This window comes from Babylonia areolata, chromosome 4, assembly GCF_041734735.1.
Source record: "Babylonia areolata isolate BAREFJ2019XMU chromosome 4, ASM4173473v1, whole genome shotgun sequence".
Taxonomy (NCBI): domain Eukaryota; kingdom Metazoa; phylum Mollusca; class Gastropoda; order Neogastropoda; family Buccinidae; genus Babylonia; species Babylonia areolata.
Genome location: NC_134879.1, coordinates 29,532,961 through 29,547,960, shown reverse-complemented (window position 1 = coordinate 29,547,960; position 15,000 = coordinate 29,532,961). Strand labels below are relative to the sequence as shown.

Here is a 15,000-nt window from a genome sequence, read left to right as displayed (position 1 = left end):
CTGTTGCCCCTTGTGGCTGTGCAGGTGATGGTGAACGGTGTATTTTCCTGGGCTGTGAGGATTCCGTCTTCCGCCCCTTCTATCATGGTGGTAAAATCTGGCGGATCTGCGGCACAGGCACAAAGTGAACGAATGAATGGAAGAATGAATGGATGAATGGAAGAATAAATGAAAGAATGAATGAGTTTCAGTTTCAGTTTCTCAAGGAGGCTTCACTGCGTTCGAACAAAATTAATCCATAATACACACTACACCACATCTGCTAGGCAGATGCCTGACAGCAGCATAACCCAACGCACTTGTCAGGCCTTGCGAGCATGCTGTTATATTTGTGTATCATCAAAGTGGATTACTTTTTACATAATTTTGGCCAGACGACAACGCTCTCGTTGCCATGGGTTCTTTTCCAGTGCGCCATGTGCGTGCTGCACACGGGACCTCGGGTTATCGTGTCATCCGAAAGACTAGATCGCTCAGTTTGATATTCCAGTCAAACTTGGGAGAAAGGGCAAGAGCGGGATTCGAACCCACACCCTCACGGACTCTCTGCATTGGCAGCTGAGCGTCTTAGCCATTCTACCACCTTCCTCCTCAAAGAATGAATAATAGGACTAATCAATGAGTGAATGAATGAACGCACGAATAAAACAACACACACACACCAACCAACTAACCAGCCTTCTAAATGCACACATGCTTTCCTACCCAACAACTAAAATGTCCAAACAATATAACAATCAGTCAGCTACGCATTCAGTCGATCAACCATTCATTCGAAGTGATCGGTGTTTTCTGATTGTGCTGGGAACGCTGTGTTAAATTATGAGCGAGTAAGTCCGAGCGGCTCTAGTGCATACTTCAATTCAATTCAATTAGAAATACTTTACTGTCTTCTTCAAGCAATTAAAACATACATACGTGCATAAATCAATCATCCAAATACGATCGAATGTTTCTCTAATTTCTTTCTCTAAGGTTTTAATCAGATGAGTGTGTCATTCCTTTTATGATTTACAGCCGCATTCATCCTCATGCTTCGTGATGTTCACACAGATACCAGGTAGAGAATGTGTCAAAACTGCAGAGGGCCAGGGTTGGATAGAAAAGACGAGTGCAATAGCCGAGTGGTTAAAGCGTTGGTCTTTCAACCTGGGTAAAGGGTGGAGATTTTTCCGAGCTCCCAGGTCAATATACGTGCAGACCTGCTTGTGCCTGAACCCCCTGCGTGTGTATACGCAAGCAGAAGAACAAATACGCACGTTAAAGGTCCTGTAATCCACGTGAGCGTTCGGTGGGTTATGGAAACAAGAACATACCCAGCATTCACACCCCCGAAAACGGAGTATGGCTGCCTATAAAGGGAAGGGGGAGGTGTAAACGGCATACGCGTAAAAGCCTACTCGAGCACACATGAGTGAACATGGGAGTTGCAGCCCACGAACGAAGAAGGATAGAAAGCAATTTACCAACCAATGAAAAACAGAACAAACCTAGCAGTGTCCTGCAACTACTCTCTGGGAACATGTCTGCTTGGTTGGTTGTCACGCCAACGCATACAGAAATTCAAAAGAAGGAAATTTATAAAGAACAAAAAAAAAAAAAAAAAAAAAAATCAAACAACCCAAGACAAACACAAACCGTCTGTCACTGGTTCACTGTGGGTTTTCTTGTTGTCTTGTCTGTTTGTACCTGTGTCTCTGTCGTTTTCTCTCTCCTTCTGCTTCTCGTTCTCTCTTTTTCCACACACACACACACACACACACACACACACACACACACACACACACACACACACACACACACATACACACACACCCCCACACCCACACACATATATATGTGTGTGTGTGTGTGTGTGTGTGTGTGTGTGTGTGTGTGTGTGTGTGTGTGTGTGTGTGTGCGTGTATATATATATATATATATATGTGTGTGTGTGTGTGTGTGTGTGTGTGTGTGTGTGTGTGTGTGTGTGTGTGATAGAAAGGGAAAGGCAGACAGACCGACAGACAGAGGCAGAGAGAGACTACAGCACGTCTTCCCCCTACCACACTCACTTACCTACAGGGATGTCCATGGCCACCATCCAGCCATGTCCACGATAAACAGAGAGACGAAAGAATCCCCAATTGCCACCAGTACTGTGCACTCTATAGCGACTGGTAAAGGTGCAGTTGAAACCACCGTTTTTTCCCCAGTGGAACGTGCTCTGAGAAAAACAGAAAGAGGGAGGGTATTCAAATAAGGAACCCAATTCTGAATCACAACGTTAGATGTTATAACAGGATTGATTCACACACACACACACACACACACACACACACACACACACACACACACACACACACACACACACACACACACACACTTGCATACATACACACACGCACACTAACACTCACACGCACAGACACATGTTATAATTCTGAATCTTCTGGATCTCAGAATTAAAAACACCACTTTGTTTTTTTTCCTGAACACTGGCCGTGGGTGGGGGTGGGGAAAGGGTGTGGTTTACTGCCTTGCAGAGATATATTCCAAGTCCTCTGGGGACAGAACCTGTTTTATCAACACTGATGTGAATAGTGTTTGTTCTCGATGACACAAGTAAACATACTGAACGCAGAAATAACAGTGTTGTTTTGTTTGTTTTTTTATTCCTCCACACGGTTACTAGTTAGGACTGTTGCACGTACATGAAAATAGTCTTCTTCTTTTTTTTCTTTTTTAACCTTTCTATTCGAGATTTAATAAATATAGTGGCAACAAAAAGGCAAACAAGAAAAAAAGAGAAGAAAACTAAACACAAAAATTCAGAAGAATACAAATGGAACACCTGCACGTACATGAAAACAATCTGTTTGGAGACTGGTTTTGATGTGACCTTCATTAATGGTAGATTCCAATGAATCTGCGGTCATGATGGATGTATGGCTGGTATCTATCATGTTTAAAAACTAATATTATTCAGTTGAGTGAAATTCATATTCAGTGATATGAAATGAATAAACATTTTCGGTTGAAAGGAGGGAAATAATAAAGAACGAACGACTAAAAACATAACAGAAAATAAAACGACAAGAAGGAACGAATCAACATGCAGATCGAACAATTAGCCAACCAGCCATTCAAAATGTCAACCAGCCAACCAATCAATCAACCATTCAAAGAGTCAACCAGCCAACCAACCAACCATTCAAAGCGTCAACCAGCCAGCCAATCAACCAACTAACGAACCAGTATGTTTTAATCAGACAGTCTCCTTCAAATGTCTTCATGGACAAGTATGGCGGCAGAAAAAAGGATAAGTAAGACACAGGAGCCAGGAACCTCAAAGATATAATACCTTCAGATCCCAGGGAGGCACATGTTGCCAAGAGCAGACATACGGGAGATCATCGATGGATATTGTGTCCACTTCGCAGGACCCAGAGACAGTCATGTCGACATTGAACTGTACTCTGCAGTTTCGTACTTTATCGGCAGGATCTGTGTCCAAGAAGAATAGGATGGAAAGTTGACACTTTGCACACAGTATTATGCTTTATGTAAGAGAAACAAGTCTATACGGAATGGAAAGAAAATTGGAGAGAGAGAGAAACAAAAAAGGATGAGAATGGAACGGGTGGGAGAGTAGGATGGGGGCTGGGGACAGAGGAGCTGAGGCAGCGAGGCACACACACACACACACACACACACACACACACACACACACACACACACACACACACACACACACACACACACACACCAGAGAAAACGTTACACACTGGAGCTATACAACAACAACAACAATGATAACAACAAAATGTCCACACAATTCTGAACACGTCAAGCGTTAAAAATTATGAAAAGAATTCGCTCATAACGTGAAAAAAATATGGACAAAACGTTCTGTTTTTATGTGGATTTTTGTCGGTATGTGTCTCTCCTTTTTTTTCTTTTTTTTAAGAGGATGGGGGGGGGGGGGGGGGAGGGGGGGCGAGTAGGGTCAATGGAGAAAGCATGTGGAAAACATTTGTAGAAGAAGTGGTTTGACTTATCATTCTTTCGTTTTTCAGTAATGACTGATTGACAAACAAATGGAAATACAGAATGAATGACAGAAAATTGGCCAAACAAACAGACACATGCATACATACTCACACACCTATATAGCTGCATACATTCATGCATACGCTGACACAACAACAACAACAACAACAACACACACACACACACACACACACACACACACACACACACACACACACACACACACACACACACACACACACACACACACACACACACATGGATGTGGTGGTATACGTACATCGAGCACTTATTTTGCAAAACCTGCTTGACTTCAATACATATCTCTCTCCATTCCACACTCTTTCCGAGCACATCACAGTTGCAGCATCCAGGTGGTGTTGTTTGATGATGAGCTCGCTAGTGTGCTGTCCGTGCATGAGCACGTCATAATAGTTCGCCATTGTTGTCTCACATCTTGTCCCATACTCGATAAAACATGTTCCTATCAACAGAGGTTCTTGGTTTTCGTAAGGTGTCACGAACCACTCCATGAGTATTGGGGAGTCAGATCGAGAAGACACTGGGCAGGTCAAGGACAACGGAACATCGTTTTCAACTGTGAATCCACGGTAGTCTCTACACTCGTGACCTGAAAGGAAAGAAAGGAAAATGAGAAAGAAAGGAAAGGCAAAGCAAAAAATTTTAAAAAGAAAAGAAAAGAAAGACAATAACTGCGCCCACCTCCACCCCTCCCCCCAAAAAAAACCCCAGCAGTCAGTCAATCAACTTATCAATCAATCGATCAATCCTTTTTTCCTTGTTTCTGTTCCCTCTTTGTGTCTCTATCTTTGCATTTTTGCAATATATTATAATTTTCGACACGTTTGAGTTTTGCCTGCCTGTGCCTGTAAAGATCTCGTTAGCACAGTAAAAAATGCATTATTGTGCATAATAAAGAAATTACCATTGCTAAACAATGATTCTGCAACTTTGTTTTGAAAGCTGTTTGATTCATATTCAGTCTGTGAGACAATATGGAGTTGAAATATGGGGTCTCGAATCTAATGCTGTATGTCGTGAAAAAATCAACCTGTATGCTTTAACCCTTTCACCGCCAAGCTCGCATTTATGCACAGGCGTGGTAGAGGGCCCATGTCACTGACAGGTGACCATTCATTGGTCTGTTATCCATGAACCTTCTGCTCTTAATGTTCTTTGGTAGGATAGACCATAGTTTCTATACATCGCAGGGGGAATCCCCAGCTATTCTTAGCCGCTGTCTTTTCCTGTGTTTATACCACAAGGGAATTTTGTACTCTGAATTGACTGACGGTGAAAGGGTTAAAGAAATTGCTCAGTGTCACCGGAAGCCCCCAATGATTTGGTATATGATGAAACAGCCAAATGTCCTATCGTTTGTTTTATTTCCGTGGTTAAATGTATTCAATATTGGTTGAAAATAACTCAGATAGAAGATCAGAGTACCTCAAAAAGGGTATAGAATGTTATTAGCTATTACTGTTTAACCTTCGCTATTACTGTTTGGTACGGAAACATTTCCAAGGCAGAAGTTGCAGCCCTAAACAGAATCGTAAAAACTGCCACCAAGATTACCGGGGCTGATCTACCTTCTCTAGAAGACATATAGTGTAAGTGGCAACTCAAAAAAAAAACAAAATCAATCAGCCAGGACGAATCACATCCAGCTTTTGGGATTTTCGAGATGCTCCCCTCTGGTCGACGGTACAGAAGTATAAGGACGAAAACCAATCGCTTCGCCAATGGCGTTTTCCCCAAAGTAGTCAATGCCCTGTCTCTCGAACAAATCCAGTGTGACAAATAGAATTGTGCAACCAGCAACCATCTACCTGAAGATCTAGTCATCAGCCCGATCCACATGTAATATGCAGCTTTTGTTCAAACGCGCGCGCGCGCGCGCGCGTGTGTGTGTGTGTGTGTGTGTGTGTGTGTGTGTGTGTGTGTGTGTGTGTATGTGTGTGTGTATGTGCAGTGCGTGCATTAGTGAGTATGCACAAGTTTTATATTGATATGCACTTGTAAGTATCCTAATTTCTACTGTATCTGTGTTTGTGTATGATTTTCATGTTCGTATCTTGATATGTACTATCCCCCCCCCCCCACCTCATTATTCCTTGTGACCCCGGTACACTTGGTAATACAGACATATTCTATTCTATTCTAGAGGCAAGCGGTATTGGGTATTTGATGTGAGAATTAAACTTTGCGAGTAATGTTTTGTTTTTGTGTGGTTGAACCAAGGTGTCGAAGATATCAGCGAATTCATTTATGTATTTCGTTGAAGATTGATTAAATGTAGATGGCAAAATTGGAAGTCCCATATTCAGAATAGCGACAGATTTGATTTGTATCGAATGGCTTGTCATACATTTTATGATATGCCAGTTTATATGTCAATTAAACTTGGTGACATCTGAAGTACACGATGACAAGTTTAGACTGAGTGTTATTGAAATTATTATCGGTATCGACTATCAAGTGCCAAAAATTTTATTTGTCCATTTGTCAAGAATCTAAAGAAGACGAAGTTTACTTTGTGCTGTGTTGTCCAGTATTGAGAGATCTTAGGGAACAGTTGATTCCAGTTAAACACTGTCAACACCCTAGCCTGTTTAGACTTAGAGTATTAATGTCATCAACAAATGGAGAAAAAAAGTTAAGAAGTTCGCTCTTTATCTCTATAAAGCACTCAAAAGAAGAAGTGTATGTGTCACAGAATGAAGACTTTGAATGTTCGACTTGAGCATGGCCTATATGAATAGACTATATATCTCTCTGTCTCTGCCTCTCTCTGGCTTGCTACCTCCCTCACGCTCGCACGCACGCATACATATAAAACACAAGCACACACACACGCACAAACACCTCCGCACCTCCAACCCTCCCCACCCCATCCCCCTACCCCCCCACACACCAAACGCTGGTCAGTATTATTATAATCGTTCGCTTTGCCTCCCATATTATCGTCTTTTCCGGGCTCATCAGTCTGACTGACGCAGAGACTGGTTAAGTGACTGAGCGTCTGGCTAGCTAGTTAGATCACTGACTCACTCATCTACACAACTTACTGGTCTCTCAAACGCATGCGTGAGAGAGTGTGCTGGTGTGTGTGTGTGTGTGTGTGTGTGTGTGCGTGCGTGTGTGTGGGGGGCTGCGTGCCTGTGTCTGTGTCCGTGTGTCTGTGAGAGAGACAGAGAGACAGTGTGTGTGTGTGTGTGTGTGTGTGTGTGTGTGTGTGTGTGTGTGTGTGTGTGTGTGTGTGTGTGTGTGTGTGCGTGGGCGCAGCGCGCGCGCGCACGTGTGTGTGTATGCGTTTGTGTGAGTGTGTACGAGTGTATATGAGTGTGCTTGGAAAAATAAGAAGAAGAAAAGGATAGAAAGCAATACAGAAAAAGATAGGTATGTAGATACATATATAAACCAATAGTTAAGTAAACAAAAGGAATAAGTAAGAAATCACATAACCAAATAAACAATGAATCTATAGATGGAAGAGAAAGGGATTACGAGAGAGCGAAAAACGTAGATGGACAGACAGACAAAGACTGACAAGAGGGAGAAAGGCAGACAGAGAGACAGACCAAGAGACAGAGACGTAGTGGCATGAATAGAGACAGAGATCAAAGACAGACAGACAGAGACGAAGGAACGAAATGAAGAAAGAAGAAAGGGACGAAATGGAAAAAAAAGGAAAGACATTTTGGTACTTACCACGTTCATCAGCATGTACTTGCCAAACGCTCAACAGATGAAGAAACACAACAACCTTCGTGTGCCTCATTGTCACTGGCACTGTCTGTCAAGTCTGTTCAATGACGTGACACCTAACTCACACAGCGTCCTCTGTCTTTGTCATTGTTTCCACTGGTCTCACTAACCACCTGTGTCCAGAACTGCACCTCAGTATAATTGTTTCTGATGTTTTATTTAAGCAAACATGATCCTTCAGAATCTCTCCGCTGTTTCGATGAGGACAGAATCTTTTTCGTTCCCAAATTCAGCACACACAGAGAAACACGGTTCCATTTTCCTCTCTTTCATCTGAACTGTTCACACATCGACTTTTTTTTCTCCTTATTTATTTCTTCTTCTTCGATACTCATTTCCTCATATCACTTTCTCATCTCCAGCATACTCTTCTTTCTGTCCTGCACCACTCACTCATATTTTGTAGTCGCCATCTCAAGCTGTGTATATGACTTGAGTGGGTGGTGTTGTCAAACGAACTGTGAGAGAAGCATCAACAATCACACACTAATGTACGTACTACAACTGAAGGCAGACTGCATCTCGTCACCAGGAAGATGACTAATTATCACACACTGTTTTCGAAATAAATCATTAGAGGCCTGTTTTCCGTCTACGGTGTCTTCTTGCTGCTTGTGTGTTGGTGTGGTTGTTGTTTTTTCCTCCCCTCTTCAATTTAGTAATAATAATGATAATAATATAATAATAATAATAAATAAAAAAATAATAATAATAATAATGATGATGATGATGATGATGATGATGATACTTATAATTTTAGCGCTGGATCTTGTACAGAGACAAATCAAAGCACTTTCACACGCGTGCATAACTCTGAAACTGGATAAACTGATGACAAGGAAGGGGCAGGAAAGGGAGGTTATTTTGGGAAGAGGTGGGTTTTAAGGAACTTTCTTCTTCATTTATTTTTTTCCCCTCCTTTCTCAGTGATTTTTTCGGGTTTTTTTTCCCGTCGTATACAATACAATACAATACAATACGATACGATACGATACGATACAATACATACAACAATACGATACGATACGATACAATACAATACAATACAATGCATCTTATTCATCCATTTGGAAATGATTCTTTACATGAACCGCCGTGGCCAAGAGCTGAACAAGAAACACTCCGGCATGAGCACAGTACAACGGGGATGTACAGCAGAAATGAGGAACCAATGCCATGCAGTGTGTCCTGTTGCAACCCACGCACAGCGATTCAGACTGGTTTCACCCCGGCGTACACAAAATTGTTTTGTTGTTGTTGTTGTTGTTTTGTTCTGCTCTAAACATTTTTTCTCTCCAAAACTTAATGTGGTTATGAAACAGTTTTTGTCCAAAACTTAATGTGGTTATGAAACAGTTTTTGTCCAAAACTTAATGTGGTTATGAAACAGTTTTTGTCCAAAACTTAATGTGGTTATGAAACAGTTTTTGTCCAAAACTTAATGTGGTTATGAAACAGTTTTTGTCCAAACTTAATGTGTTATGATTCCAAAACTTAATGTGGTTATGAAACAGTTTTTGTCCAAAACTTAATGTGGTTATGAAACAGTTTTTGTCCAAAACTTAATGTGGTTATGAAACAGTTTTTGTAAGCTTGCTGATCATGTCTTCTTTTTCATCTGTTTAATTTTTTTTTTTTTTTAAATCTAACCCCAGTACGTCTGCGTGAATGAGTGCTTGAGTGAGTGTTTGTTTTTGTGTGTCTGTGTGTGTGTGTGTCTGTCTGTGTTTGCTCTGTGTTGAATTATGTTGTATTGTGTGAGTGTGTGTGTGTGACGGAGAGGAAAGATGAGAGAGAGAGAGAGAGAGAGAGAGAGAGAGAGAGAGTTTAAGTGACAATAGTAAGCAAGGAAAGAGATGTTCAGAATTTCTGTTGTCCATATTGGCTGTAGATCTTTCAAAGAGAAACAAAATGCATGAAAAGCTTAACATTCGTATACAGTTCGCCTTTTGAACCTATTCATGTGAATGGAGAGAGAGACAGAGACAGAGACAGAGACAGACAGACAGAGAATATGAAACAAACAGACAAAAACAGAGGAACAGACACAGAAACAGTGAGGACAGACATACAAACAGACAAACAGCGTTTCTTCATATCTACGCTTGTGACTGAAATCAGATGCATTCAACACAAAACTCAGTTTTCTACATATCTTCCGTTTTGTTTTTGCTTTCAATATTTTTGCAGTTGTTGTAGTAGCAGTAAAAGTAATATTGTAGTTGTTGTAGTTGTTGTTGTAGTAGTATCAAAAGTAATGTAGTAGTAGTAGTAGTAGTAAACGTAGTAGTAAACGAATGTCGTTGTTTTTTTTCAGTTTTAGTGTACATATCCATTTTCCCAAACTAACCCCATTTACATGTAATCACACCATTGCTTGTTCCCCTCCCCAGGCCCCTCTCCCCCACCCCTCCATCCCCCTTCCTCGTCGACCAACTCCCCATCATCAACATCCCACTTGATCCTTCAGTGCTGCGGAAACACGAATCCGTTGGAATAACCGACACTTTCACTTTTCGCGATGAGTCATCTTCCTCGTTCATTCCGTATTTGCACAGGCACACACGTACACACACACAGACACACAGACACAGACCCACAGACCCACAGACCCACACACACACACACAGATACAGACACACACACACACACACACACACACACACACACACACACACACACACACACACACACACACACACACACACACACTATCACACCATCACACACTTTCTCTGTCCGTGTTGCGTAAATACAAACCCGTTGGAAAAACCGATACATTGAATGTAAGCTATGAGTAATCGTCCTGCTAAACACACACACACACACACACACACACACACACACACACACACACACACACACACACACACACACACACACACACACACACACACACACACACACACACACACACACACACACACACACACACACACACACACACACACACACACACACACATTTTCTTCTTTTACTCAAAATCAGTGTTACATGCTTTAGAATCATTTGATATTTAAAAAAAAAAATCGACCTGATCTTTTTATTCAACAAATTATTTATTACGCATTCTATCAGCAAAAGCACAATCACAGAACGTTGCTGGACAGACTCTCACATTGGTATAAAAGGAAATCGAATGACCGACAAAGCAGCAAAAAAAAAAAAAAAAAAAAAAAAAAAAGGTGCCCAAAGAATAGAGAATACATTTGAAATACTTATCCACCAGTCAGTTTCAGAATGTTGCAGACTGCTCGAGCCTTCAATATGGAGCAGATGTCAAGCTATTTCTGATAATAGGATTTCATACTCAAAGGAAAAGGGGATTACGATTGAAATTACACAACAACAATGATGGATTTCCCATCACACTATTACTAACTGGCAATCATTTTGGTGTCTCGCATAAGACTGAATGATATCCGGACAAAATGTAGCAAAATCTTTTATTGTGTATGTGGTGAACTGATTTCAAGATATCACATTCAATTTCAGTGTCAAAGGATTGTCAGGTTGCTTCCACTGTCATGTAAATTTCGTGGGTTTTTCGTTGTTGGGTTTTTTTTCAGAACCATCATCTAACCATTCATTGTTGTTTGAAATTGATAAATCCCTGTTACATAGTCCAAAGAGAGTGTTTCTTTGATGTGACCTACAGACATTTAATTTCATTTTTGTAGTTGCTCGTGTTGTTAATTGCTGTAACACTAATATTTACGGATTGTTGATCCCATTATTCTACTTTATCCTTTCTGTGTATGTCCCCTTTAACGACCATCCCCAGCCACACCTCCACCACCCAAACACACACACACACACACACACACACACACACACACACACACACACACACACACATGACACATCTAATATCACTCAAAGGGAAAATACGTTAAATTAAAAGAAACACACACACACACACACGCACACACACACACACACGCACGCACGCACGCACGCACGCACACACACACACACACACACACACACACACACACACATTTAACGTCTTTTCACTTTGAGTGATATTCGACGTGTCATGTGTGTGTGTGTGTGTGTGTGTGTGTGTGTGTGTGTGTGTTTCTTTTATAATTGTGTATCAAAATATGAAAATGTATGATGACAGATAGATTTCCACATTCGCGCTAACGTGCACAAACTCTCAAATAAACACAACGCCACGCAAACACAGACACAGACACACAGAAACAAACACAAAAACACGCGCGCACACACACACACACACACACACACACACACACACACACACACACACACACACACACCACAATACATGGTGATTAATTTCCAATTTTATTAGTACAAAAAGAAGAAAACAAAAATAAAAGGTTTCAAGCTGAAAGAACTTATAAAAAAAATGTAACGGAACGTACAAAAATGCAATGGAATACAACAGAAGATTGTCATATTGTCATAGCAGGTAGAAACATACAAGACGTGGCTGATGGGGTCCAGTAACATAGGCCGAATATCGACAGGGAATTAATTAACCGATATGTCTAAAAGAAGAGGAAATCTGGAATGAAAAAAAAAGATCTTGATCAAGAAGAAAAAGAGACGATAGTTATATGCACAATATCGGAGACATCCTATGAAGTGTATCTTTCCTTGAGGAGAGTCACATGTGTAAAGACTGACGAATGCATAGTAATATCAGAGGCATCCTAAAATGGTTTCTTTCCGAAAGGTAAGTCACATGTCAGTGTAAATACTGGCGTACCGTGGCATACTCATGTTGACTCTGAAGCACAGAGTGTCTACATTTGTGTGCTGTGGGAGTGTCGTGTTACGTTGTGTGAAGTTTCATTGTGTAGATTTCCGCTGTGCTGTGCGCTGTATAACTGTGTTGTGCTGTACTGCTCTGTATTTCACTGTCATTGTGTTCGGTGGGAACGAACCACAACTGTGGCAAATGAAGCAGCAGACAAGGAAAATAAATTGTACCACCTCTTCATGCAGGCATACAGAAATCATCATCAAAATGATCAAATGGTCAAATGCAGACACCGGTTTACTTCCTTCTCCTTCAAGTTACAGCAGATATTCAGTTCTCATCCCTTCTCCAGAGTACACAAACACATCATCAAATTGCTCAAATACATACACCAGTTTACAAGTTTTAAAAATCTTCAAATTATTAAGATATTGACACCAGTCTACAATGTCAACTTTAATGTCCATATAGTCAAAATAAACTCGCAAGCAGGAATGTTCACTGTACATAAGAAGATGGCTAAAAAGAGTACTGCGTTGCAGTGTTGTTTTTGTCCTGTGATTTAGACCCCATTTATTACGTAGGGAAAAAAAACGAATTATATTACAAACAAATCTGTAGAAAACGGAAATAACATTATACTTTCACCTGTCACCCCAAAACCAGTCATCTTTAAAAACAGATACAGTCGGTTATTATCTCTTCACCCGGGCATTAAAAAAATAATCAAATTACTCAAATAGAAATTATATACACAAGTTTACACGGTATTTTCAAAGAGTCAGATATCCCTTCATCCAAGCATACAAAAAATCATCAAATTGCTCAAATACATGCACTTGTTAACACGGTTCACCTTAAATCTAAAGTAGAGAGAGTGGAGAGTCAATTGTTATTTCTTCACCGGGGCATACAACAAACAACAAAATCGCCAAACTGTTCAAATACATACACCACTTTATACTTTACTCTGTACAGTCACTGTTGATAAATTCAAGCACTGTCATTTCACACGGACAGGGTTCCAGGCCCCGTCTCGGCATGGTGTTGTGTCCTTCAGAGAGGCACCTTTACTCCGTTATTGTATTGTATTGTATTGTATTGCATTGTATTGTATTGTATTGTATTGTATTGCATTGCATTGTATTGTATTGTATTGCATTGTATTGTATTGTATTGTATTGTATTGCATTGTATTGTATTGTATTGGACTGGACTGGGTTGGATTGGATTGGATTGGGTTGGACTGGATTGGATTGGATTGGACTGGAACAGACTGGACTGTGCTGGATTGGATTGGACTGGACGAGACTGGGTTGGATTGGACTGAACTGTGTTAGGTTGGATTGGACTGGACTAGATTGGGTTGGATTGGACTGGACTGTGTTAGTTTGGGTTGGACTGGATTGGACTGGATTGGATTGGATTGGATTGGACTAGACTGGGTTGGATTGGACTGGACTAGCCTAGACTGGACTGAGTTAGTTTGGGTTGGACTGGATTGGATTGGACTGGATTGGATTGGACTGGATTGGATTGGATTGGATTGGACTGGACTGGATTGGACTGGACTGGACTGGATTGGATTGGATTGGACTGGACTGGACTGGACTGGATTGGACTGGACTGGACTGGATTGGATTGGATTGGACTGGATTGGACTGGACTGTGCTGGATTGGATTGGATTGGACTAGACTGGGTTGGATTGGACTGGACTAGCCTAGACTGGACTGTGTTAGTTTGGGTTTGACTGGATTGGACTGGATTGGATTGGACTGGATTGGATTATACTGGACTGGATTGGATTGGATTGGATTGGACTGGACTGGACTGGACTGGTCTGGACTGGACTGGACTGGGTTGTATTGTGTTGTTCTACTCTTTATTACGACACATTTATCGGTCTTTCTTTCTTTCCTTTTTTTTCCAGGAGCCACATGTTTCGCGTACGCCTTGTTCTGCAAAACGCGAGTGGTTTCATGTGAAGAAGGGAATCAGACAGGGCTGCGTGATCTCCTCCCTTCTCTTGTGAGAGGAGCCACAGAAGAACAACCAAGAGGGCTGGTATGGGGATCGGCAGACCGGCTAGATGACTTTCCGGATGATACCGCCTTACTCTTATACACCCAAAAAGACACTGAAGACAAGACAACAAGACAGGGTCGACCAGACAGCATGAAGCATCGGGTCCCATCCTGACAGGACCAAGGTGATGAAAGCCAAGAACAAGAGAACAAAGAAAGCAAATATACATGGTGTTGAGCTGGAGGGAGTTCAGGACTTCAGGTATCTTCGCAGTAACATCCCAGCTGAGAACAGCGTGAAGAAGGAAGTCTCCATCAAAGTCGGTTTTGCAGAACAGGCCTTCAACAGACTGTAGAACACCTGGAAATCACCAGTCTTGTAGATCGAAACGAAACTATAACAAAATATATACTATCAA

General features: G+C 41.2%; 1 protein-coding gene and 1 long non-coding RNA gene across 2 annotated transcripts in view; both read right to left on the bottom strand.

Annotated features, from left to right (window-relative positions):
* LOC143281036 (uncharacterized) overlaps positions 1–2,202 on the bottom strand; it is a 6,941-nt gene extending 4,739 nt beyond the window's left edge. Inside the window, exons 1-2 of the mRNA XM_076585940.1 lie at positions 2,059–2,202; positions 1–106 (exon numbers count right to left, since the gene is read on the bottom strand). The exon at positions 1–106 is cut by the window's left edge and continues 221 nt beyond it. Of these exons, the coding sequence (XP_076442055.1) occupies positions 1–106; positions 2,059–2,083 (131 nt within the window). The 5' untranslated portion in view covers positions 2,084–2,202. The remainder of the gene's footprint in view (positions 107–2,058) is intronic.
* A 1,147-nt stretch (positions 2,203–3,349) lies between these two features.
* Positions 3,350–8,341, bottom strand: LOC143281645 (uncharacterized). Its single transcript, XR_013055151.1, has 3 exons — positions 7,765–8,341; positions 4,313–4,663; positions 3,350–3,486 (listed from the first exon to the last, which is right to left on the bottom strand). It is a non-coding gene; the product is annotated as an uncharacterized LOC143281645 (long non-coding RNA).
* Positions 8,342–15,000: the final 6,659 nt, after the last annotated feature.